The 27,875-nt window shown below is 45.1% G+C and overlaps 1 protein-coding gene across 3 annotated transcripts in view; it reads right to left on the bottom strand.

The window, feature by feature from the left end:
• TXNDC16 (thioredoxin domain containing 16) overlaps positions 1 to 27,875 on the bottom strand; it is a 242,981-nt gene that overhangs the window by 50,840 nt on the left and 164,266 nt on the right. For all 3 annotated transcript variants that reach the window (XM_029598324.1, XM_029598325.1, XM_029598326.1), the window contains 2 exons: positions 13,192 to 13,360; positions 8,459 to 8,595 (listed from right to left, as the gene is read on the bottom strand). In XM_029598324.1, coding sequence (XP_029454184.1) covers positions 8,459 to 8,595; positions 13,192 to 13,360 — 306 coding nt within the window. The remainder of the gene's footprint in view (positions 1 to 8,458; positions 8,596 to 13,191; positions 13,361 to 27,875) is intronic.

Here is a 27,875-nt window from a genome sequence, read left to right as displayed (position 1 = left end):
GAGTGAGTTGGTGATGTGGACAATGGTCGACAGAGGCTGAACAGCTTGAATCCATTGTGACCTCAGAGTCCAATGCAAGAGTCTCATGGCCAGGCGGGCCATTGGAGTAACATGGACGGAGTATGCCATGTGTCCTAGCAGGACGAGGAATTGGCGAGCTGTTGCTGTATGTTGAGACTGCAACTGGTGAGCGAGGGCCACGAGTGTTAGCGCTCGTTGTCGAGGTAGAAAGGCTTTTGCCTGTAAAGTGTCCAAGTCTGCCCCAATGAACGACAAGTTTTGAGATGGGGTTAAATAGGATTTCCCGTAATTGACAAGAAATCGTAGAGAAATTAAAGTGTGTAGAGTGAAATCGAGGGACGACCGAGCGGCTTGCTGGGTTGGAGCCCTGATTAACCAGTCATCCAGATAGGGGTAGACGTGCACACCTTCTTTCCTGAGGAAAGCTGCTACAACTACGAGACATTTGGTGAAGACTCGTGGTGCAGACGCTAGGCCGAAAGGAAGCACTCGATATTGATAGTGCTTTGGGCCTACTAAAAACCTGAGGTACTTGCGATGAGTTGGAGTGATCACAATGTGTGTGTATGCATCCTGGAGGTCCAGAGAGCAGAGCCAGTCTCCTCTTTGTAGAAGAGATAGAAGCGAGCCCAAGGTTACCATCCTGAACTTTTCCCGCTGGAGGTACTTGTTGAGAGCACGTAGGTCCAGAATTGGACAAAGCCCCCTGGATTTTTTGGGGATCAAAAAGTACTGGGAATAGAACCTTAGGCCTTGCTGCGAGAGTGGGACGGGTTCTACTGCTCTTAATTGGAGAAGAAGGGAAACCTCCTGCTCCAGAAGGACAGCGTGGTCGGATACTCTCCACGCCTGCAGAGGTGGTGAGTCTGGTGGAAGAGTAAGAAAGTTTAGGCGGTAACCCTGAGCAATGATTGCTAGCACCCATTGGTCGATTGTGATTGATTGCCACATGTTGTGAAAGTGGCACAATCAACCTCCTACTGGTATGTTTGGCAGAGGAATCAGACTGCTCCTCTCCAAGTGAAAGTCAAAAACCGGAAGCAGGCCCTGGCTGGGGAGCTGCTTATGGCTTTTGCTTTCGGGCCTGGCGAGGCTGAGGCTTTTGATAAGGTCTCGTAGTTCAAGACCTTGCTGGTGGAGGATAGTACTTCCTTGGAAGGAAGAACGACTTCTTAGAGTCCTTCCTGAAGGGTTGTCTTAAGGGGAAGTCAGAAGGTATCGATGAGAGCTATTTAAGGGTCTCATGATGGTCCTTTAATCCAGCCACTATTTGCTGGATCTGCTCACCAAACAGTTTGTCTCCTACACATGGTAGGTCAGAAAGTCTGTCTTGTACTTCTGGGCAAGGTCAGAAGATTTGAGCCAGGCCCATCGTCTTGCCGAAATAGCGGCTGCAGACACTCTAGTAGAGGTGTCGAAGATATCATAAGCTGTTCTTATCTCATGCTTTCCTGCTTCAAACTCCTTGTTGACAAGGATTTGAAGCTGGTCTTGGAATTGTTCAGGCAGAGTTTCAGAGAAATCCTGTATCTGTTTGAAGATGACCCTATTGTATTGGGTCATATACAGCTGGTAAGCAGCAATTCTAGAGATGAGCATGGCCCCTTGGAACACTCGTCGACCAATATTGTCTAGGAACTTGTGTTCCTTAACAGGAGGGGTAGATGAGTGAGGCTTCGTCCTTTTTGCTTTCTTTTGAGCCGATTCTACCACAACTGAGTGGTGGTCGAGCTGAGATTTTTGAAAGCCGGGGGCTGACTGCACTAAATAGGTAGTGTCAGCTTTTCTATGGACTGGAGCAATGGATCCAGGGTTTTCCCAGTTCTTTTTGAGGAGGTCAAGAAGAACTTGATGAATGGGAATGGAAGTGATCACTTTAGGGGCATCCAGGAACTGGAGCATCTCCATCATCTGGTGCCTATCATCTTGCTCCATCTGAAGCTGAAAAGGACTAACTCGGACATTTCCTTCACAAAATTAATGAAAGAAAAGTCCTCTGGAGGAGAACGCTTTCTAGGAGAGGGAGGTGAAGGTAAGTCATCGGTGTCTGAAGAAGTATCATCACCCCAGGTGTCATAAGGATCAGCAGACTGACCTGTAGGACGAGAAGGGGGTTGGATACCCGAAGGCCCCGGCTGAGGCTCCGAGAAAATCGAAGGAATCGCCGGGGGCACTGAGGACAGCCTGGAGGGCATCGGTGACGGCATCGAAGGCATCGATGGCACCGACGTACGTATCGCCCCCGATGAATGAATTGGTGGCAAGGGACAAATTGGCATCGATGGCTGAGGCAAAACTCCCGAAGGAGGGATGCGGAACGGTTTTCTCCTCCCGATGAGGCTGTCAACGGGGAGTGCATTGGAGACCCGGGAATCACCGGTGGAAGGGCAGTTATGAGCGCCTCCATCCGGGATAGCAGCGGAGGCAGCGCTGCTGGAATCGGGTCGATGACCGGTTCCACAATCGGTGCCTGTGTCGGTGCCAAAGGGACCTGGAGTCGTTGCATCGCCTTGTTGATGGCCTCCTGGATCATCCGGTCCAGTTCTTCTCGGAGACCTGGCGCAAGCAGCCCCGGCTCCGGAACAGAAGAGGGAGGCAGAGGCATAGCCGGAGGGACCACCTTTACAGGCAGAATCGCGGCTCCCAAACCCCGATCAGGAGAGGGTGGCCTCGATGACCCGGTCGCAGGAATGGTCGATGCCTTTCCTGGACAGGGCTTCTTCGACGGTGGCTTGGACGGTGGCTCGGTCGATGATTTCGCTCCCTCGACGGTCCGAGTCTTACGATGCCGATGGTGATGTTTCTCCCTACGATCCCCTCGATCCTGAGGGGGAGTAATGGGCGCCGATGGCCATGAAGATGTCGATGGCGGACGGTCACCGGACGGTGGTCAATGCTGATGCGACGTCGACGGTGCCGGTTCCGATGACGTCGATGCAATGGACGGCGTCGGGGTGTGAGCACGGAAGAGGAGTCCCATCTTCTCCATCCTTGCCTTGCGACCTTTGGGTGTCATGAGGGCACATTTGGTGCAAGTCAGGACATCATGCTCCTGGCCTAAACACATTACACAGACACCATGAGGGTCTGTGATAGACATGGTGCGAGTACAGTCCGGGCACCGGCGGAACCCTGAAGCCATGGCCATAGAAAAAATTGAGCCGCGGGATGGACGACGGCCAGCAGGCCACAAGGGCCAAACTCGACGGTAATCGACGAAAAACTGTCAAAAAACTTACCGGAGTACCGCGGCTAGAGAGAAGTTAGAGGAGGAACCCCTGTGGGACAATTTAATGTTAGTTAATTTCGTGAGGAAAATTCCTGTCAGGAATCTCCACAGAGGTCCTAAACCGCGAGGCTACTGCAGTACGGAAAAAAGAAGACTGAAGGGGGACCCCTGCTGGCTGCAGGGTTAGTGCCATGCTGGGCATGCCCAGTAGGGGCCAGTCAAAGTTCTGGAAACTTTGATAGAAGTTTTCCGTGATTGGGCTCCATCCTGTGATGTCACCCATATGTGAGGACTACCATCCTGCTTGTCCTGTGAGAAATGATAAAACTTATTACAAATTACAGCTGGATAAACATAGGCTTAGGGAGATAAAGTGACTGGGCATCATTGGTAGATCAAATATAATATAAACAAGTGCTAAGTAATGCACATAGAGAAAAATAACGCTAATTTTAGATACACAATGCTACATTTCCACATTAGGAGTAACTTCTCAGGAAAAGGATCTTGGAGTCATTGTTGATAGTATGTTGAAATCCTCAGCTCAGCACGTGGCGGCAGTCAAAAAGCAAACAGAGTTTTATAAATTATTTGAAAAAGAAAGAGTCTCATGATGCTTCTGTATAGATCTATGGTGCGGTCCCACTTTGAATACTGTGTGCAGTTCTGGTTGCCCATCTCAAAAAAGATATAGCAGAATTAGAAAAGGTACAGAGAAGGGCAACAAAAATGGTTTCAGATAAGACTAGGACACTCCTTGAAACTAACAGGCAACAGCTTTAAAACAATTTAGAGAGAGCATTTTGTTCACTCAACACATTTGGAATTTGTTGTCAGAGAATGTGGTCAAAGCACCTAGCATAGCTGGGTTTAAAAGGATTGGGACAAGTCTGTAGAAGAAAAATCTATAAACAGTTATTAACCAAGTAAAACCAGGAATCCCACTACTTGTTGCTGGGAGTGAACAACAAGACATTGTATCTACTCTGGGATTGGCCATTGTTGGAGACAGGATGCTGGGCTCAATGGACCCTGCTTGACCGAGCATAGCATTTCTTATATTCTTATGACTTGCCCAAGATTGTACAGTCAGAGGCAGATCACGATTTGAATTCCTGAATCTCATATCTTCTGAGTCTTTAAGGTAACTACTCTAGTAGCACCTTATTTTTATATAACTTGGGACACTCGGGCAGATTTCATCTTTAGTATTTTTCCTAGTCAAAGGCTTTAAACAAATAAATTGCAAAAGACAATTGAAGAGAGAATCAAGTTTATGAAGTTTACATTGCATAAGGGCAATCATATATTGAAAAGGCATGACATAAATTACTATGCAAACATGGTTGCTTCATTCTTTAAACAAAGAAACATATGGCAAAAACAAAGTTCTTAAATTGAAGAAATAAGGTAGAAGTCATTAAAATACCTGACTTGATGCCCCACCTCAGTTAAAAAGAGGGAATCCTAGGGCCAGCCCAGTGGCAGTGCTCTGCACTGCCATGTAGGCAATTTGAGTTCGGATGCTGACTCAAGACATGCATCCTGGAATAGGTTGAGGTCTGTGGACCCTGACCAAGGAATGTCACTTTGATGGCTGAGCTAGATGGGAGTGAAGGTTACAGAATGGGGAAGGGGGGGATGGGAGGGAAACCCTAGGTAGCTGCAAATGAAATTTAGGTGGCTGCAAATGAAATTTTATAATACTGTAGGTCAGGAGACACCGGTTCCTAAAGGAGCAAGAAAAAAAGGCTGAGCCAAATATAACTAGGAAATACAGGATGGAGATGCTAAAACTAATAACAGTACATACATAGAAATATATTAATTGTCCTTCCAGTAGAACAGCGGTTCTCAACCCGTGTATCGCGACACACTAGTGTGTCGCCAAGCACCGGGTAGTGTGTCGCGTGCTCCGGGTCTCTCCCGCTGCTCTTTCTTCCTTGCTGCCGTTGCCGCCGGGCTATCAGCACGTTCAAGCCCAGCGGGAACGGCAGCGGCGCTAAAAGAAGCTGTGGCACTTCTGGCTGGGCCTTTTCTTCTTCCCGCGCCCCCCCCCCCCCCTGACCCGGAACAGGAAGTTATACGCGGTGCGCGGGAAGGAGAAAGAGCCGGCCCGTGCCGCGTGATAAAGTAGCAGCGGCAGCAGCAGCAGCAGCGTCATCGGCCCCCGGGCAATCGAAGCAGCCGGTAATCAAGAAAGGAGAGAGCAGCTTGAGCCTCCCGCGGTCGATGGGATTCTACTTTCTTGGCTTGCGGGGGCTGGAGGAGGCGGCTGCTGCAGTTTCCATTTGTGCTCCGGGGGGGGGGGGGGGGGGGAGGAAGTGAGTGAGAGAAAGAAGCAGCCAGCCTGCGTGTGATTGAGAGCACGTTTGTGAGTGAGAGAAACTGGTCAGAGAGTTGATGTGGTGTATATGTGAGAGACAATGAAAGTGACTGCTCAGGGAGATGACTGATGTGTATGTGAGAGTGTGAGACATTAGTCAAGGAAGTGACTGATGTGTGTGTGTGTGTGTGTGTGTGTGTGTGTGTGTGTGAGAGAGAGAGAAAAAGCATGGGAGGGAGAAGCCTAATTATGTGAGAGAAAGAGCATGGGAGTGGGAAGCCTGTGTGTGTGTGCATGCATGAGAGCGAGAGACTGGTTGGTAAGGTGACGGGGTGTGTGAGAGAAAGAGACTGGTGTGTGTGAATATGAGAGAAAGAATGTGATTCAGGGAATGAGAAGCCTGTGCAGTGGAGAGCGAGCATGGAAATGAGAGAGAGACTGGTGTGTGTGTGTGTGTGTGTGTATGTATGTGTGTGTAACAGAGGGAAAGTGATTATGGGAATGAGAAGCCTGTGCATGTGAAGAGAGTGAACATGGGAGTGAGAAACCTGGGTGTGTGTGAGACACAGCATGTGAGGGAGAAGCCTGTATATGTAAGACAGAACATGGAAGTGGGAAGCCTGTGTGTGTATGCATGAGAGAGATCAGGTGATTGGTGTGTGTGTGTGTGAAAGAAAGTGATTATGGGAATGAGAAACCTGTGCATGTGAAGAGTGAGCATGGGAGTGAGAAACCTGGGTGTGTGTGAGACACAGCATGGGAGTGAGAAGCCTGTATATCTGAAAGAACATGGGAGTGGGAAGCCTGTGTGTGTGTATGCATGAGAGAGATCAGGTGACTGGTGTGTGTGTGTGTGTGAGAGAGAGAGAGAAAGAAAGTGATTATAGAAATGAGAAGCCTGTGCATGTGGAGAGAACAAGCATGGGAGACTGGTGAGTGTGTGTTAGACAGAGAAAGTGATTATGAGAGTGAGAAGCCCGTATATGTAAGTAGAACACGGGAGTGGGAAGCCTGTGTGTGTGTATGGCATGAGAGAAACTGTTCAGGAAGGTGACTGGTGTGTGTGTCAAAGACTGGGAGATGATTAGTGTGTGAGAGACAGAAACTGGTCATGGGGGCATGACTGGTATGGTGTGTGTGTGTGAGAGACATGGGCATTAAGGAAGAGGACCATGAGTATAGAGCTTAGCCTCTACTGCTGCTTCTGCTGTGTGCTACGGCCTGCATGGAAGAGGAGCAGGAGAGCTGCTGGAGGGGGTAAGTAAAGGTGGCTTTTTAAGTTTATTTTTCTTGATTGACTGCCATTTTAATTATTTAATATTATGTGATGTGTCTGCTTTTTTTTAAATATTTTATTGGTGTTTGGAGAATTTTTTGATAGTTTTTAATTGTTGGATGTTATTCTGTTCATAGCTATTTAGAAACATTTATTCTGCTTATTAGTATAGTTTTACAATTATTTCTGTGTGGGGATCTATAGCTGCTTGCTAGTTCTGTTTTCCTAATAAGAGGTGTATTGGTTTTTAGGGCCTGATTTAATATTTATATTGTTGCCTTTTCATAGATAGGGTTGCTCCTATTTGAGTGTATTCCATAATACAAGTGTAAATGTGTGTGGATTAGTTTATGTGCATTACTACAGATCCTGGGAGTATGTTAGGTCGGTTCTGTGTCTGTTACCGAGATGAAATATTTTACTAGCATGTAAGAGTTTTATCAGTCTTATTTGTTGTGTTTTCTCAAGAGGACATGCATTGGTGGTAAACTGCTGTCTTTTCATAAGTAGGGCTATTGAGCCTGGAAGTAGAAGGAGTTTGAGTTGCTGTTACTGAGATGACACCAGAACCAGAATATCTTTTTTGTAGGGTGAGTTGTATGGGGAATGTCATAATTCTGCTTTACATCCATTATTGTGGGTCAGGGGGGTTCCCGTGGATGCAAACTGAACTTTTACATCTAGCTCCGTGACGATCATGGGTCAGTGTGTCACGCATGTGAGAACCATCTGTCAGGTGTGTCCCGACAGAAAAAAGGTTGAGAACCACTGCAGTAGAAGACAATAGTCAAGAAACATGGGGAAGGGCAGCTAGGGGGCAGTGGACTCAGTGGTCTCCTGCGGCTAAGGAAATACAGAATCATTGGGATCCTGCATGGAAAACTATCATGAAAAGAAAATGATAGCATGGAACACTCAGACAAATGCCAAAATAATCTGTACATAATTCATAAATACTGAATCTACCTTTAAAAGTAGTAGTGTCAAAAAAGACAACTGGACACCTTTTTTTAATTCTAACTGGTGGGGCCAGCACAGTGGCTCACTGGCAACGCCTCATGCTGCCATTTGGAGGAACAGTTCAATCTCCAGGCTAGGACTCTGTTCTCTGGGTTAGCTGGGACCAAGAATGCGGTAAGAGGCAATGTTCACAGCCCCTGAGGAGAGAGGAAAGTCCCAGCTAGTGCTCAATGGCAACATCTAGTGGCAAAACTCAAGGCCCACACTCACACAGTTCATGGCCCCACAATAAACGCTTGAATAGTTTGAACTTAAAGTTCATAGAGCTTTGCCCCATTAAGACTGGTTCCAATTGTGCTGAAGATCCAAAGGAAAAGGAAGAAATGCAGAGCCCACCAAAAAATTCTGCCTGGTGTATACCTACACAACAATTAGAATTCTTAAAACAGTAGTATTACCTAGATTAAGTAAGAGAAGTTTTCAAAACAACTTTCCAACAGCATCTCCTAATAAATAAAATAAAATTCAATATGAAAATGGATCCCAATGGTTTTGGTTTAATTGATACAATTAATATCTGAAAGTCTTTTCTAATACTATTGTTTTATGTATGCTAAAATTTAATTCTGCATGTTACATTACTTACCTTCTTTCATGTCTGAATGAAATATTCCTAAAAATGAAATATTGCAGTAATATGAAAGCTCTTGATAGAAATGTCCGCTTAAATATTCCTCCACATCTTCCACTGTAGATAGCGTCAAAGGACAAGGAAGTCTGCTTCTGAGCAAAGAAAAGGGAACACTGTTCTCATTCATGATTTAGATAATTAGAATCTTTGAAAAACACAAAAGAAAGTCTCTGAGACATGCACCTGATTTGTATATTCCAAGGGCACCAAATAAAAGGATCTTCCACAAACTAAAAACTGGTGGAATTAACAACTACAAAAAAAAAAAAGGGCAGTGCAGCTATAGTAAACTGCATTGGTCATGGAAAAAACTGGAGTCTTAGTAGGCAGGGATACACTTGTGAAGTGCAATTATTAAAGCAGTTTACATGGGTACTTTTCTGTGATATATCCACAAGGAAGCATACTAATCTTGAACTACAGGTATTACAGCAAAATAGGCCTGAGCGAATCTTTTGGATCCAACAACCCAATAAAGAAAAATGGGTTCTCTCCATTTGACATTTTGGATTTTTCTGCAGACACTAGGCCAGTCTACACAGTTAACTCTGGTCAGTAAAACATCCGGTGTTCCTAAAGTAGGAAAGACTGAGTTCTGATTATAAAAATGTCGATATTTCCAATTATTATATTCAATGTAATTCTTTGCAACTATATAGGAATTTAGTTTGTTTTAATATTCGTTACTAGAGCAAAGCTTCATGAATTCTAACCCAAAGTACAGTTCAATTCTTCTATAGATAAATATTTTGAACTGCTCAAATTTCCCTTGTTCTCTTGTTACTAAGCAAGCCTAGAGAAACTAAGCTGAAACACAAGCGATTTCCCCAGGTACACTGGCCTTCTGAAAATCTACCCAGTTAAAATATGGAGGGGTTTCCATAACGTGTGTACTTTTAGCCAGGTTAAAAAGATGAATTCCCAGGGGTGTGTTTAGGAAAGGGAAGATAAACAGCATTCATACTTAATTTTTGCAGAAGTATGCGTGCTTTTTAACCACAAACATACCCTTTTGGTGCCTGCACAAATAGGAGGTGCAAAGTACACAGGCACTTTTACAGTAGCTTACTTTTAAAACAGAAACTAACTGGGTAGTTTAAGTTCGTATGGTAAAAGTGCCCAAATACTTTGTACTTACATTGCCTATATGAAAATTTCCCCAGATCAACAAACAAGATTTTGGAATATAAGCACACAAGTCTTTTCTTCAGATCAAGGGACCTATCAAGCCTTGAAAGCTCATATACTATAATACCTTCTTCTTAGTCCTTTAAAAAGTTATCACAGATTACTAAAACTCCAGGTGAATTTACTTGCTAATATAATCTGATACAAACTTTGAGCTGAAGAACTCTGAATATGAAACCTGCAGCAAACATTCATATAAGTACAAGCCCTCTAGATCCAGTGAACCACTGAACCACAACACACAAAAAAGCAAGCAGTAAGTAGTCAGAGTGTTATGTTGGCTCACTTAGGAGCTGATGTAATAAGTGGCGCTAATGGTAGCACAGGTATTTACTCCACTTTTAGTGTATATTTTTCAGGAGAAAGTTAATTCTGGTATGTAACAGGAAAGCTTTAACTCCTAAAAAATGCACTAAAACAGCCATAAAAACCTGCGCTAAGATCAGCGTGGGTGTATGCAAACCCGTATAAAAGAACACATCAGTTATTCTCCAGTAATTCTGGTCGCTGCATCTCAAAAAAGATATAATTGCGATGGAGAAGGTACAGAGAAGGGCTACCAAAATGATAAGGGGAATGGAACAACTTCTCTACGAGGAAAGACTAAAGAGGTTAGGGACTTTTCAGCTTGGAGAAGAGACGACTGAGGGGGGATATGATAGAGGTGTTTAAAATAATGAGAGGTCTAGAACGGGTAGAGGTGAATCGGTTATTTACTCTTTCGGATAGTAGAAAGACTAGGGGGCACTCCATGAAGTTAGCATGGGACACATTTAAAACTAATCAGAGAAAGTTCTTTTTTACTCAACGCACAATTAAACTCTGGAATTTGTTACCAGAGGTTGTGGTCAGTGCAGTTAGTATAGCTGTGTTTAAAAAAGGATTGGATAAGTTCGTGGAGGAGAAGTCCTTTACCTGCTATTAAGTTCACTTAGGGGCGGATTTTCAAAGGCCCGCGCGCGTAAATCCTTGCGGATTTATGCGCGCCGGCGCGCCTAAATCCTTGCGGATTTATGCGCGCCGGCGCGCCTATTTTGCATAGGCCGCCGGTGCGCGTAAAGCCCCGGGGCTTTTGTAAGGGGGCGTGTCGGGGGCGGGGCCTACTGACACGGCGTTTCAGGGGCGGGCCCGGGGGCGTGGCGCCGGCCCGGGGGCGTGGTCGAGGCCTCCGGACCAACCCCCGGGACCGGAGGACGGAGCGGGGCTGCCAGCCGACGCGCGCAAAGTTACGCCTGCTTCCAGCAGGCGTAACTTTGCCGACAAAGGTAAGGGGGGGGGGTTAGATAGGGCCGGGGGGGGGATGGGTTAGGTAGGGGAAGGGAGGGGAAGGTGCGGGGAGGGCGAAGGAAAGTTCCCTCCGAGGCCGCTCCGAAATCGGAGCGGCCTTAGAAGGAACGGAGGCAGGCTGCGCGGCTCGGCGCGCGCAGGCTGCCGATTTTGCGCAGCCGACCCCAGATTTTATAAGATACGCGCGGCTACACACGTATCTTATAAAATCAGGCGTAATTTTGTTTGCGCCTGCTGTGTGAACAAAAGTACGCACTCACGCAACTTTTTAAAATCTGCCCCTTAGAGAATAGCCACTGACTTTAGCAATGGTAACATGGAATAGACTTAGTTTTTGGGTACTTGCCAGGTTCTTATGGCCTGGATTGGCCACTTTTGGAAACAGGATGCTGGGCTTGATGGACCCTTGGTCTGACCCAGTATGGCATTTTCTTATGTTCTTATTAAAGGGCACACAGCTTAAAGCACATTTTCTTAACAATGGAAATTTAACTCCTAGGTCAGAGCAGGAGTAAAACTTAATTCAGATTTCTGGTTGCCATATTATACTACTGCTGTGCCCAGTGTGGTAGTGTCTAGCTGCTTCTACCACACTGGGCACAGCAACTAGAAAAACTGTGGCCACCAAAAATGTGAGTTTCCCCTATCTTGGACCCAGGAGTTTAATTTCCGATGCTCTTGGATAGGGCACCTACAGTTGAACAGTACACTGGCACTGTGCATCCATCTTTGGTGTACTGTTTAACTGTAGATGCTCACCCCAAGGAGCTTACACTTTGTTCAGCTAGCTGTGAACACCTACTCCAAAAAGTAAATTCTTGCATCCAAGGCCCTTTAGGCACAGAATGTCAAGTAAAATCAAAATATAAGCTCTTGGGGGGGACCCTATAACTATACAGGATGCCAAAGTTGGATGCACAGCATCAAAGCGCATACTGTTCAGCTGAAGGTGCCTGCCCCAAAGATCTTATGCTTTAATTTTACTTGCCATGCCTTGCCAAAATAGCATTACATGTGAGACTGGTGCTGTACATCCCAATCTGTGGATGTAGTCTCTCATTCAAGACCATTTTGACAAGGGATAGCAAATAAAAGCATAAGCTCTCTGGGGAACACCCCTACAGCACAATGAACAAAGCATAGGCTGTCTGGAGTACCCACTGAACAGTACACACTTTAGTACTATATTGTGCCTTTGCTGTATATTTGTTCAGGAAAACAAAGATGATCTGTGACTGGTGCCTGTGTTAGAGAGCTTACATTGTAAATTTAACTCCTGAGATCGAAGTGGAGTAAACTCACATTTCTGGTGGCAAATGTCTACTGTTATGCCCTGTGTGGTACTCCACCTCAGACCCAGGAGGATTTATTTTACCAATGTAAGCTCTCTGGGGTGGGCACCTATAGCTGAACAATACTTCAAAGTCGGGATGCACAATACCAAGCACATACCATTCAGCTGAAATTGTCTTCAGGAGAACTTAAGTTTTGTTCAGCTGCAAGCTCCAGAGAGCTTATGTCTTCTTTGGTCTGAGGTGCAATAAACTCACTTTTCTGATAGCCAAAGTTATTCTACCACATGGGCACAGCAAAAGAATATCAAAGCCACTAGAAATATGAGTTACAGTAACTTCCACTCCACCTCGGGCCAGTGAGTTAACCTGAAAATCCACTTAAGTACATTAAACTAGGAGTACAAAGATAAGCACTTGAAGTTGGCAGGATGGTGACAACAGTGGACTTGCATGCAAGATTGTGCCCATTTTGAGATGCTCAGTGCCAATTTTGTATGCAAGGCCATTTTACCAAGTGAAATCAAAGGGTAATCTCTCTTGAACAGGCAACTACAGCCATTTGAGAGCTTACCCTTTTGAGGTCACTTAGCATGCCTTGCCCAAACAGTCTTGCATGGGAGACTGTGCCCAAGTTGGGATGCCCATGCAAGTTCATTTGGTCACACTCCTTCAAACTTCAAGCACTTACCTCCTTACTCCTGCTTTAAAGCATTTTGTAAAACACATTTCTGATTTGTGCAGATTTTTTAGTTTAACTCACATTTTAGCACACATTTTTAGCTCCTATTTAATTTGCATTCCATTAACTTACTGCATCCCATCGGGTTCCCTATTTTAACGTGGGAGTTTTTTTCTGTGGCCTCTGCACAAGGTAGGATACTAATCTTGAGATACAGATGACATATTTACAGTACTTACAACATAATAAACCTGAGTAGGTCTTCTGTACCCAACATCCCAGTATAAAGGACAGGATTGGCTCCATGGAAGTACATCTTTATAGCAGGGAAAAATGTAACATTTTGTTTTTTGCAGACATCAGGCCAGTCGGCACAGTTAACTCTGGTCAGTAAAACGTCTGATGTTTCTAGAGTAGGAGACACAGTGTGCTAAAATTATAATTTTAAAAATGTTATTTCCAATTATTATAATTCAATATAATTATATACATGTATAATTATATATGTATAATTTTATCCATATTTGGCAACCTCACATGCCCCCAACCGCCCTATGTAAATTTTTAAACTCCCTCTCTATGCTTCTGCCTTGTTAATCTCATTTATAGTTTTACTTTTATACTTAGACTAATGTTATCCCCACCTTCTTAAAATGTGCACTACGTAAATAGTTTAATTTGTGATCAGTTATGCTACACTCTACCAATTTGTGCTATGTAAATGGTTTAATTGTATTAGCTTTGCTATACCTTATTATCACAATGTGCCTTGTAAACAATACCGATACGATGTGCAAATGGTCATCAGTATATAAAAACCATTAAATAAATAAATAAATAAAATAAATTAGTTGCACTATTCAGGAAATTAGCTTTGTTTTAATATTTGTTACTAGAGCAAGGCTTCATGAATTCTAACCCAAAGTACAGTTCAATATTTTTATATATAAATATTTTGAACTGCTCAAGTATCACTTTTGTGGTATAAATAGAAACACAGAAACATGATGGCAGAAAAAGACCATATGACCCATCTTTTCAATTAATTTAACAATATAATTCTCATCACTTCCTTAGAGATCCCCTGTGCTTATCCCATGCATCCCTGAATTCAAATACTGTTTTCGTTTCCACCACCTCCACTGGGAGGTTGTTCTCTGCATCCATCACCCTCCTTTTAAAGGTGTGGTTTCCAGAATTGTATACAGTATTCCAAATGAGGTCTTACTAGGGACCTATACAGGGACAATATCACTTCCTTTTTTCTGTTGATTATTTCTCTCCCTATGTAGTCAAGCACCTTTTTGGCTTTTACCATCACTTTATCCACCTATTTGGCCACCAGAAGATCAATAGATACAATTACCCCCAGATTCCGCTCTTCCTTTGTGCTTAGAATAATTTTCCCTCCAATACTGTAACTTTACCTTGGGTTTCTGCATCCTAAATGCATTATTCTGCATTTTTTTTAGCATTAATTCTTAGCTGTCAGACCTCAGACAATTCCTCAAGGTCCACTAAATCCCTCAAGTTTTCCATTCCTTCCTGATTGTCCACCCTGTTACAAATTTTGGTGTCATCAGCAGAAGGTCAAACCTTTCCCAACAACTCTTCAATTATGTCACTCACAAAAATGTTGAAAAGAACAGGTCCAAGGACTGATCCCCGAGGCATACCCAAAGTAACAACCCCCTTCCTCAGAGAAAACTCCATTTACCACTATTCTTTGTTGCCTCCCACTCAGCCAGTTTCTAACCCAGTCAGACCCTCTAGGATCCATACCAAGGGTGCTCAATTTATTTATAAATCTTATATGCAGATCCTTGTCAAAGGCCTTGCTAAAATTCAACGACACTATATCTAGCACTCTCCCTTAATCCAACTCTCTGGCCACCCAATCAAAGAAATTGATCAGATTCGTCTGACAAGATTTACCTCCTGTAAAGCCTTGGATCTTGCAATCCATTGGATTCCAAAAATTGCACTATTTTGTGTTTTAGCAGTGATTCCATTAGTTTGCTCACTATAGAGATCAGACTAAATGGTCTGTAGTTCCCAGCCTCCTCCTTACTTCCACTTTTATGAATAGGAACCACATCTGCCCTTTTCCAGTCCTCTAGACTCTAGGGAAGTGTTAGGATTCGTGGGTTTCGTGGACCCTTGGCCCGAGGTGAGGGTTGATACCACCTGTAGGGAGGAGCCCCACAGGTCCTCACCATTGGGAGGCGAGGCCAGCTGTAGCAGGAGGTCCAGTGAGTAGTGGCAGAGAGATAGGGCATCCTGCATCACAGCCACGTGATTGCAGGAACTTGTAGAGAAGATGCTGTGAGGTGTCCTGAGAAGCAGGGTAGAGACACAGTTTGGAGGGAACTCACAGTACTCAGGCAGGACTGGGGGTGTGAGTGCCAGAGCAAGAGCCTCCGACAGAGGAGCACTAGGCAGGCTCCGAGGAGCGGGGAGCGCGACACAGGAACTGTAGGTGAAGTACAGCAGACTGTTCCGAGGGGCGGGACAGCGTAGCGAGCGAGGCTCTGGTATGATGACGTAGGCTGATCCGAGGAGCAGGGAAGCCAGAGTCAAATTTCCGAAGCAGTGACGTAAGCCACCCCGAAGAGCAGGGCTCCGCACAATGGTATCTCAGGAAGAGAATCAAGGACTGCCGCGAGGAACGGGGAAGCACGGAAAGCAGTCTCTTATGTAGAACATAGGCACTACCCCGAGGAGTGGGGAAGCATGGAGTGCAGTCTCTTATGTAATTATGTAAACCAAAATGACGGTACCCACCAAATACCGGTATAGAAATTTAAATAAATAAATGTAGAACGTAGGCACTGCCCCGAGGAGTGGGGAAGCACGAGTACAGTCTCCCAGGCAGGAAGGTGGTCTGAAGGGCAACCCCGAGAAGCAGGGAAGCCAGCAGGCAGGGTCTCTGGAGGGCGCAGGGGCTAACCCAAGGAGCGGGGAAACCCAGAGACAGAGTCTCCAACTGGAGCGCGAGCAGGCCCCCGAGGAGCGGGTACCCAAGCTAGAGTCCAGAATCGAAGGCAGATCTGATGCAGGAACTACGGTCCAAGGAGCTAGGAGCAAGCACCAGCCAAAGGAACTCATTGCTAAGCCAGTTAGCAAGGGGCGAAGGAGGTCCTTAAGAATCCCAACCTTGTGATGTCATTAGGCGGGACGCCCCTGAGGTTCCCGCCATTGAGCATTTAAAGAGAGGCCCAGTGGTGTGCGTGCGCGCCTAGGAAAGCCCAGAGTCGGCGTGGGTGGTAGTGGAGGCATCCCAGCCGCCATGAGGAGCCTTGCGAACCCGGAGATGTGCGGCGGTGGCAGCTAGCCCCGGCCGCGAGCTGACCCGGAGAGGAGAGCAGACCAACCCATGTCATGAGTTGAATTGGTCGCAGCCGTCTGCGACCGACAGTCATAACAGGAAGAATTGAAAAGGTCAGTCAGCGGAGCTGCCAGGATAACTCTAAGTTCCCTTAATACCCTCGGATGTATCCCCATCTGGCCCCATTGCCTTATTTACTTTAAGTTTAGTTAGCTCCTCATGAACACACTGTTCTGAAAATCGATTGAGGTTCACCTCACGTCCAATCTTATTTGTGTTTGTTTTATGTGGTCCTGCTCTAGACCCTTCCACAGTGAACACTGAACAGAAATATTTGTTAAGCAATTTAATTTTTTCCTCATTAGCCTCTACATATTCTTCCGCTTCTCCTTTGAGACTCAAAATGTCACTTTTGCTCTTCCTTCTATCACTAACAGATCTGAAAAAAAAAAAGTCTTGTAGCCCTGTTTTACCATTTGCTACTTTTTCTTCTATTTGAATTTTCACATTCCTGGCTACTTTCCCAGCTTCTCTTAATTTTTCCAGATATTGTCACCTGTCTTATTTCTGCTATCTCTTGTAGTTTACGAATGCTAATCTTTTCTCACTTACTTTTTCAGCTACTTATATATAGAAAACCATAACAGTCTCTTTTTCTTCTTCTCTTTATTTACATTCATAACAAAAAGATTAGTTGCCCATATGATATCTCCTTTTAGTTTTGCCCACTGCCCTTCTACTTCTCCTAGATTTTCCCATCCAGCTAACAACCCCTTGGGGTACTTCTCCCATTTTGAGAAAATTAGTTTTCCTGTAGTCTAGGACCCTTGCCTTAGAATGAACCTTCATCTCTTGTGTCCCAATATTGAACCAAACTATCCGGTGGTCATTAGTTCCCAGATGATTATCCACTACACTATCAGAAATGTCCTTGTTGTTAAGCACAACCTTAGAGAGAAGGATCTCCTGTTACAAAGCAAGAAAAACTAATCTTGAATACAAGTAAATTAAAAGCATTGAGGCATATTTGTTAGATTAGTCCAAAATAGACTGAAAAAAATAAACAGATAGGTAGGAGACAATCTCATGTAAGCAGAAGATAAAGTACTAGCAAGTTTTATAGTGAGAGTCGTCGCCTGTAAATTGATGATTTCAACAAAACGTCAGAATAGTCTGTCTAGAGGGCCTTTGCAAGGGGTAGGCAAGCAGGGCAACCATCCTGGAGGTTAAGCTAGGGAGTCGGGGGAGGAAGTCATCACAACACCCTTTTTAGTCTGCAAGCTTGAAAGGGAAGGGGAGCACCAAAAGCAGCTCTTGCCTGGGGTTCCGTTTTGGCTAGCAACTACCCTGGCTGTAAGATTCATCAATCTGCTGCATTCTCTCTTTTTCACCCATAAAACACTCCCACATATAGACCAAGCAGAGTAGTGAGATCCTAAAACCTACACAGGTGCATGCAATTTTTTTCATGGTTATTCCAGCCAGTGGCGTAGCCAGAATTGATTTTTTGGGTGGGCACAAGGTTAACATGGGTGGGCTGTAGGCATGCAGGTCTACTAGTTGTTTTTTTACTGATAAATAATGCCAAATTATGCAGCATAGCATTCACATCTACGCCTAAGTATGAGGTTTACTTAATGATACAAACATAATTCACGGTGATTTGTGGTACTTTAGCCTTCTTATTATTACGATTTTATACACGGCTCCTACCTGTCCATAAATTTTGAGAGAGCGGTTGTGTTGCTTATATTTAAATTGCTAACATCTCAAAATATAGATATATATTTTTACCTTTGTTGTCTGATCTTTGTATTTTTCTAATCAGTTGGTCCTGGTCTCTTTTTCCCATTTTTTTCCCTTATAGCTCATTTCCTAATTCCTTTTCAGTGTCTTTCTTCTATTACTGTCTTCTTCCCTTCCACACACACACACACACACACACACACACACACACACACACACACACACACGCTTTCTCTCACAGTCTCCCTCTCACACACTCAAGCTCTCACTCTCATATGCTCTCCCCCCCCCCCCCCCAAGCTGACATTCAAGTTCTCACTTTCTCACCCCTCCCCAGGCTTATATTCTTATGCACACACAGACGCACATCCAGGCACCCATTCTCACCCACACACATAAACCCAGATTCCCATTCTCACCCACAAACCCATGCTCCCAGTCTCACCCACACATATTCAAGCTCCCATTCTCATCCATACATATACACATTTAAGGTACTATTCTCACCCACACATACACACATTCAAGCACCCATTCTTATCCACATATTCAAGCTTCCATTCTCACCCACCCACACAAACCCAGGCTCTCATTCTCACCCATATATACACACATTCAAGCTCCCATTATCACCCACCCACAAACCCAGGCTCCCATTCTCAACCACACATACACACATTCGAGCTCCCATTCACCCACATATTCAAGCTTCCATTCTCACCCACATACACACCCAGGCTCCAGTTTTCACCCACACACACTCCCATTCTCATCCACACATACACATTCAAGCACGTGCACAGCTTCCGCTTTCTCCCCCAGAGCAGGAAGATCAGCTGCCTCTCCTGCTGCCACCGGACTCCTGCTATCTTCGGGCGTCCGAACTTCCTGTCGGGGGGGGGGGGGGTAGCGGAAGCGCAGCGCACAACGTCCGCTTCCTCCCTCCCCCCCCAAGCAGGAAGATCGGCGGGCAGTACGGCCCGACGCCCGAAGATAGCAGGAGGCCGGTGGCAGCAGGAGAGGCAGCTGATCTTCCTGCTTTGTGGGGAGAAAGCGGAAGCTGTGCGCAGCGCTTCCGCTCCCCCAAACAGGAAATTCGGCAGGCCGTTTGGTCCGAAGATAGCAGGAGGCCGGTGGCAGCAGGAGAGGCAGCTGATCTTCCTGCATTGGGGGGAGGAAGCGGAAGCTGCGCGCGGCGCTTCCGCTCTCCCCCCCCCGAACAGGAAGACCGGTTGGCCATACGGCCTCAGCAGCGCTTCCCCATGTGTGCCGTGATGGCGCGCGAGGCGTGGGTTCTCTTGTTCGCTGTCGCGGGGATGGGATCCCGCGACAGCCTTGCAGTTCCGGTGCCAGTTGGGTGGGCCTGGGTCTAAGTTGGGTGGGCACCTGCCCACCCAGGCCCACCCGTGGCTACGCCACTGATTCCAGCTGATGCTCTATGATTAGCCTAATGGTGTACATATAAGCAATATTTTACAAAATCATGTTCCCAGCCTGTGAGTTCTATTACTATTTGTTAATTTAATTTAATTTGAAAACTTGTATTACTTGCTTTCTTAAATCTTAGGTGAGTTACAATCACCATCATTTAAAATATGACAATACAAATCTCAAAAATAAATCAAATCATGATGAACCTGGAAGGTGTAATCAGCCAGATTGGCAAACTAAAGAATAGCAAATCACCTGGACTGGATGTTATGCACCCCAGGATTCTGAAGGAACTAAAAAATGAAATTTCAGATCTATTAGTAAAAATTTGTAACCTATCATTAAAATCATCCATTGTACATGAAGACTAGAGGGTGGCCAAGGTAACCTCTGTTGCTTATCCCAGCCGTGGCAGGCCTGTGGCCGGCTCTACTCACCCCCACACCCGGGTCCCAGACCTGGCCCTTCCTCTTTGGCAGCAGTAGGCAGTCGCCTACGCGCTCTTGCTCCTGCTACGCTCCCAGGTTCCTCCGGCAGCTCCACGGCCTCCTCCGGTCCCAGTCGGGACGCCCCACATGCGTCGAGGGGAGATGCCGCCACCACGTAGTTCAGTCTGTCTGCCTTAGGCGCACGTACATGCGCCTTCCCCAACTTTAAAGGGGCCGTGGCCCCTTTAATGATGACGTCTTCGGGCCCTGCTACTTAAGGCAGGCCCTGCCATCCGGTCTTGGCAACAGATGTCCATGCTTTCAGTCATGTGCTTAGTTGCTTCGTGTTCCTGTTCCGGTACCTGTCCTAGTTCCAGTCCTGTGTTCCTGTTCCAGTTCTTGTCCTTCAGTTCCAGCTTCCTGTTTCCAGTTTACCCTTTGGACGGATTTCCTGGCTTGACCCTTGCTTGTTCCTGACCACGCTTTGGACGGATTCTCTGGCTTGACCCTCGCTTGTTCCTGACCACGCTTTGGAAGGATTCTCTGGCTTGATCCTCGCTTGTTCCTGATCACGCTTTGGATGGATTCCCTGGCTTTGACTCCTACTCGGACCTGACCTTGTCTCCAGCCACCTACCATGACTCCAGCTTGTACCTGACTTTGCTTTTAGCTGACTATCTGGACTTGGCCTTTCTTAGGCTTTTGCCTACTTGCAAGCCCGGGCTTAATGTGTTCCTGACTCCTAGCCTGCTTCAGTCTGTCCGGGCTTCTGGTTCCAGGCCTTGTCTTGAACCCAGCTCCAGTGGACCCTGTGTCTCCGCTGCTTCCTGGCTCCCCTGCCTTGAGCATCCTCCACAGGATCAACCATGCGGAGGCCCGCCTAGGACCAGCCGGCCTCAATACCCAAGGACTCAACCTGCGGGGAACAAGGGTGGTACTGGCGAAGCTCCAGTCGGCCTCTGCTTCCCGAGATGATTAGGGAATCTATAGATAGGTGAGCCTGACCAGTGCCAGGAAAAATAGTAGAAACTATTCTAAAGATCAAAACCACAGAGCATATAGAAAGATATGGTTTAATTGAACACAGCCAGTATGGATTTACCCAAGGGAAGTCTTGCCTCACAAATCTGCTTCATTTTTTTGAAGGGGTTAAACATGTGGATAAAGGTGAACCGGTGGATGTAGTGTATTTGGATTTTCAGAAGGCATTTGACAAAGTCCCTCACGAGAGGCTTCTAAGAAAACTAAAAAGTCATGGGTTAGGAGGTGATGTCCTTTTGTGGATTACAAACTGGTTAAAAGACAGGAAACAAAGTAGGATCAATTTTTTCAGTGGAAAAAGGTAAAACAATGGAGTGCCTCGGATCTGTACTGGGACTGGTGCTTTTCAAAATATTTATAAATTATCTGGAAAGGGATATGATGAGTGAGGTAATCAAATTTGCAGATGATACAAAATTATTCAGAATCGTTAAATCATTTCCGGATTGTGAAAAATTGCAGGAGGACCTTGAGAGACTGGAAGACTGGGCATCCAAATGCAAATGAAGTGCAAGGTGTTGCCTATAGGGAAAAATAACCCATGCTGTATTTATACGATGTGGATTCCATTTTAGGAGCTACCACCCAGGAAACAGATCTAGGCGTCAGTGGATAATTTTTTTATTTTTTTTAAACATTTGTTACCCACTCTTCCTATGTTCAGGATAGGGTACAGAGAACATACACATTATTTAAAATACATAAAACAGAAATAAGAAATTAAAATACAAAGAAGGGAATAAAATAAAATGACAAGGCAGCATATCATTGACACAGAGGCATATCTTTGAGTTTAGATTTAGTGGCCGGCATTGACATATCATCAGGTTGCACAAGGTTTCCGACATAAGTTTTTAGTGCCTTTTTGAAAAATTTGGGCTCTTTAATTATTCTGACTTCAGTAGGGAGTGAGTTCCAAAATAAAAGACCCACAATTGAAAAGGCTCGTTCCTTGGTCTCTTGAAGGTGTACTTGTCTGGGTCAGGGAATGTCGAGCAGGCTCTGGTTCGCTGATTTCAGGACTCTTGTTGGAATATGTATTTCAAAATGGCTGTGATCCAAGGAGATTTAATGTTATACAGGAGATTGTGAATGTCTGCTAACTTATATTGGATTTAATAGGTGATAGGTAACCAATGTAAGGATTCTAAAACTGGAGTTATGTGATCACGAGGGCGAAGGCTGGTGAGAATTCTTGCTGCTGAATGATTTGGAGTGGATGGAGTATGCAACCTGGGAGACCAAGGAAAAGTGAATTGCGGTAGTCAAGGCTGGAAAAGAGTAATGATTGTAAAACTATATGAAAGTCATCCAGGTCAAGTAATGGCTTCAAAGTAAGTAATAACCAGAGTTTAAAGTAAGTAATAACCAGAGTTTAAAGAACGAAGATTGTGTCAAAGATTTAATATGTTGATGCATTGAAAGTGAGGGGTCTAGCAGGATGCTGAGATTGCAAGCAATATTTGAGTGTTCTCCCAGGACAGCAGGATGTAGCCCTCACCTATGGGTGACATCATTAGGCAGAGCCCTATTACGGAACACTTTTGTCAAAGTTTCTAGAAACTGACTGGCACACTCAGCATGCCCAGCATGCCATGATCCCTGTGTCCACAGGGGTCTCCCTTCAGTCTCGTTTGTAGCAAAAAAGTGTGAGCGAAAAATAAAATAACAAAACGTAAGCGGACCCAACTCCGCGGGGTGGCGAGTGGGTTTCGTGAAGAATACATCCTGCTGTCCTGGGAGAACACCTGTTACAGGTAAGCAACTCTGCTTTCTCCCAGGACAAGCAGGATGGTAGTCCTCACATATGGGTGATTAGCAAGTTACAGGCTGACTCATATTACAACAGGCCAATAGCAGACAACTCGAGCGACAGGCACAATAATTGAGGTGCTATTGGCAATGATGAGGCAGCCTGAAATCACAGCAGGTGGTTGTGGAAGGAGTTGGGCATTATACTGGAAAATAATTTTTCAAGACAGATTGTCCAAAGGCAGAGTCTTGACGGCCTTCCTTATCTAAACAGTAGTGGGCTGCAAATGTGTGAAGAGAGCTCCTCCATGTCGCAGTCTAGCAGATGTTGGCAATTGGTACTGAATGATAGTGTGCTACTGACGTTGCCATGGCCCTTACAAAATATACCTTCACTCACCCCTGGAGAGGAAGGCCTGCTTCCTCATAGCAGAACTCAATACAGTCTGCTAGCAAGTTCGAGAGAGTTTGTTTGCCCACTGCAACTCCCAGCTTGTTTTTGTCAAAAGAAACAAAGAGTTGGGTGGATTTCCTATGGACTGCAGTGTGATCTAGATAGAATGCAAGTGCACGCTTCCAGTCCAAGGTGTGCAAAAACCTCTTGCCCTGGTGAGAGTGAGGCCTTGGGAAAAGAGTGAGTAGACTATAGACTGAGTAAGGGGAGAGACTGTGTCCACCTTAGGAAGAAATTTAGGGTGAGTACGGGGGATCACTTGGTCATGGAGGAACCTAGTGTAGGGTGAGTATGCAACAAGGGCTTGTAACTCACTGACCCTTTTAGCAGATGCAATGGCTACGAGGAAAAGAATTTTCCATGTTAGAATTTTTAATGTCATAGGAATGCAAAGGCTCAAACGGGGAACACATGAGCCTTGTGAGCACTACATTTAGGTCCCATTCCTTAACCGGTGATCGTAGAGGAGGCTTAAGTTGTAGAAAGCCCATGATAAGCCGACTCATAAGGGGTTGAGCCGTTATCAGGGCATTCCCTATTCCCTGGTGGTACGCTGAAATGGCACTGAGGTGTACCTGCGCAGAGGATGTCTGGAGACCAGAATCCGAAAGGTACCCTATATAGCCTAATAGAGATGAAGTGGGGCAGGAAAAGAGGCCAATACCTTTTTGTGTACACCATTTGGTAAAGCAAAATTGCTTACCTTGTAATAGGTGTTATCCCAGGACAGCAGGATGTAGTCCTCACATATGGGTGACGTCAGTAACGGAGCCCTAGTGTGGGAAAAACTTCTGTCAAAGTTTCTAGAAACTTTTGACTGGCAGCCTGAGGCTACTGAGCATGCCCGGCATGCCATGATATTCTCTGCCACAGGGGTCTCACTTCAGTCTCGTATGTAGCAATAAGCTTTAGCAAAAATAAAATAATAAAAGATATGAGGCCCAACTCTGCGGGGTGGCGGGTGGGTTTCGTGAGGACTACATCCTGCTGTCCTGGGATAACACCTATTACAAGGTAAGCAATTTTGCTTTATCCCAGGACAAGCAGGATGCTAGTCCTCACATATGGGTGATTAGCAAGCTAGAGGCGGAGTCATTTTTATGAAGGCAACAGTGATGTTTTGTTGTGGAAATGAGTCAGCCGAAGATCACAGCAGATTGGTTGTAGAAGAAGTTGGGATTAGAGTGGAAACAAGTTCTTTAAGACAGATTGTTCATAAGCTGAATCTTGTCATCCTTGTTTGTCCAGACAGTAATGAGCTGCAAAGGTGTGAAGAGAACTCCATGTTGCTGCTTTACATATGTCAAGGATTGGCACTGAACGAAAGTGTGCTACTGAGGTTGACATTGCTCTTACTGAATGTGCCTTTATTCGCCCTTGGAGAGGAAGGCCTGCTTTTTCATAGCAAAACTGTATGCAATCTGCTAGCCAGTTGGATAGAGTATGTTTACCCACTGCTTTACCCGGTTTGTTGGGATCATAGGAAACAAAGAGTTGATTGGATTTCCTGAGGGCTGAAGTGCGGTTTAAATAAAAAGACAATGCACGTTTACAGTCCAAAGTGTGTAAGGCTCTTTCCCCTTGGTGAGAATGAGGCCTTGGAAAGAATGTGGGTAAAACTATGGATTTATTCAAGTGGAATTCCGTAACTACCTTGGGGAGGAATTTTGGATGTGTACGGAGTACCACTCTGTCATGTAGGAACTTTGTATAAGGTTCGTATGTGACAAGTGCTTGTAACTCACTCACTCTCCTAGCTGATGTAATGGCTATGAGGAAGATAGTTTTCCATGTGAGAAATTTAAGATCACAGGAATCTATGGGTTTGAAAGGAGAACGCATTAATCCTGTTAAAACCAGATTTAGGTCCCATTCTGTGACTGGAGGCCGAATTGGTGGTTTAAGGTGAGTTAAACCTCTCATAAACCTACTGACAAGAGGTTTATTTATTTATTTATTTTTATTTAAGGCTTTTTTATACCGAGGTTCTGGTAACAGGGTTACTAATCACTTCGGTTTACATTTCAAACAACATACAAATGACAAGAGCTATGTCTTACAGAAAAAAGTACATAATCTACGGTATCTTGGCTTAAAGTACATAACAAGGTAGATTTAAGTGCGAGGGTTGGTTTAGTGTAGGGTTGAACTAATATGGCCTAGTGCCAGCTGGAGGGGAAGGCTGGGAGGATGGGATTGAGGCTTTAATAAAAGGTAAAGAGTGTATAGGGGATGCCCTGAGTGAGAGCAGTCCATGGGAGCTGAAGAGGATGGGTAATGTTAAGAAAAGGCCTGACTGAATAACCAGGTCTTGAGCCTTTTTTTGAACGAGGTTGGGCAGTGATCGAGCCTAAGGTCCGGAGGGAGCGAGTTCCATTGTTTGGGACCGGCTGTAGAGAGAGCTCTTTTTTGTAATGTTGTTTTGATGGGTGGAGCCTTAAGGGTGCCTCTCTGAGGGCGGGAGGAGACGTGAGGTTGTAGAGGAATTCTGAGGTCCAGAGGGGTGATGTTGTGTATGGCTTTGTGGATGATTGTTAATGTTTTGTAGAGGATTCTACTAAAACTACCCCCACAACTCTCCCCCTCCTGCCATCTGTAAGAGGCCTAGGTGTTGTATTAGACAAACACCTTAATTTTCAACCACACATCAAATCCCTTCTAAAAGCCGGCTTCTATAAACTCCACATCCTCAAAAAACTCAAACCCCTTCTCCACCTTCAAGACTTTCGCCTTGTATTGCAGTCCACAATCCTATCAAAATTGGACTACTGTAATTCACTCCTCCTAGGCCTGCCCTACGCCACAATTAAACCACTACAAATCCTAGAGAACTCCATGGCACGTATCATCACAGACACTCGTAAGAGAGAACACATTACACCCATTTTAAAAGAACTGCATTGGCTCCCCATCCCTTTCCGTATAAAATACAAAACCCTTACAATACTCCATAACGTGCTTCACAAAAACGACCACGAATGGCTCAAGGAAACACCACGTTTCCGTACATCCAATCGTCCATCCAGAGCCTCCACAGCGGGCACTTTACACATCCCACCCCTCAAAATAGCACACCACTCAACCACTAGAGAGAGAGCCTTTACCATAGCCGGCCCCTCCCTCTGGAATTCTCTTCCCACGTATCTCCGCCTTGAACCATCCTTACCCAACTTCAAAAAAGGCATCAAACCTGGCTCTTCTTACAAGCATACCCTGACTCCAATCAGACCTAAACCCCTACCACTGCCACATCCTCTTCCCTTACCCTTTTAATCTGTTGATGCATCATATGGAATTGCTGATTTTGTAAATTTGTTAATTTTTATACTCAGTTTTTAACACAGTTCCTATCAATTTCTCTCTCTCCTAACACTTCACTACCTTTCTCCTTCCCGCAACTTCTGCGCTTGCTGTCACCTGGCCCCCATCCTCTCCTTTTTCCTTTCCTGCTCCACCTCCCCCCTCCCTGTTATTTGTAATTTTCCTCTTCCGCCTTTCCAATGTTGATTGTGAACCGGCATGATATGTCCTATGAATGTCGGTATATTTTAAAAGCATTTAACTAAATAACTAAATAAATAAATAAATAAATAAATAAAATTGATTGGAAGCCAATGGAGGTTCTTTAGGATGGGAGTAATATGATCTCTTCTTTTAGATTTTGTGAGAATCCTTGCTGTTGAATTCTGAAGCATCTGAAGAGGTTTTAATGAGTTGTCTGGAAGTCCGAGTAAGAGAGAGTTACAATAATCGATTTTTGGAAATATGATTGATTGTAAAACCGACTTGAAATCGTGGAAATGGAGGCGGGGTCTTAACCTTTTTAAGACCTGGAGTTTAAAGTAGCATTCTTTTACTGTGTTGTTAATAAAACCTCTGTAATTTAGTTGGTTATCCATGATTACCCCAAGGTTTCTGACCCGGTTGTGTGGATATAGGTGCATCTCCCATCTTGTTATGATAAGCTGAGATTGCACTCAAATGTATTCTTATGGATGAAGTCTGAAGACCAGAGTCTGAAAGATGGTATAAGTAGTCTAGAAGAGAAGTAGTAGGGCAAGTGAAAGGATCAATATGGTTTTGTCTGCACCACAAAGTAAATCTTTTCCATTTGAAAGAATAATTCTTTCGTGTGGAAGGTTTACGTGAAGCTATAAGCACTTGAGATACATTGGTGGAAAGATTGAGTGGTTGTAAGATCAAGCTTTCAACATCCATGCCGTCAGGGAGGGATTGAAGGTTGGGATGGCGCAACCGTCCCTGATTTTGAGTTAAGAGAGTGGGTGAATTGGATCCCTGACCGAGAGGTCTAGAAGTGTGGGAAACCATACTTGTCGAGGCCAATATGGGGCTATGAGTATCATGGTTCCCTTGTCCTGTTGTAGCTTCACTAGGGTTTTGGTTATGAGGGGTATCGGGGGATACGCGTATAGTAGGCCTGAGTTCCAAGGGCGAGCAAAGGCGTCCTTGGCTGGCTGGTTCTTCTGTTTGTGTAGAGAACAGAATTTGTCTACTTTGTGATTCAGATGTGACGCAAAGAGGTCTATTGTTGGTTGTCCCCAACGTTGGAATATCCTGGTCGCTATTGAGGGATCCAGGGCCCACTCATGTGGTTGGAACTGACGACTGAGCCGATCTGCCACTACATTGTGAATGCCTGCCAGCTAAGTGGCCTGGAGGAACATTGAGTGGTTCAAGGCCCAGGCCCAAATCTGTGCAGCTTCTTGACAAAGGAGATACGAG

This window comes from Rhinatrema bivittatum, chromosome 4 (assembly GCF_901001135.1).
Source record: "Rhinatrema bivittatum chromosome 4, aRhiBiv1.1, whole genome shotgun sequence".
In the NCBI taxonomy this organism is placed as follows: Eukaryota; Metazoa; Chordata; class Amphibia; order Gymnophiona; family Rhinatrematidae; genus Rhinatrema; species Rhinatrema bivittatum.
This window is presented reverse-complemented; position numbering and strand designations above follow the sequence as displayed.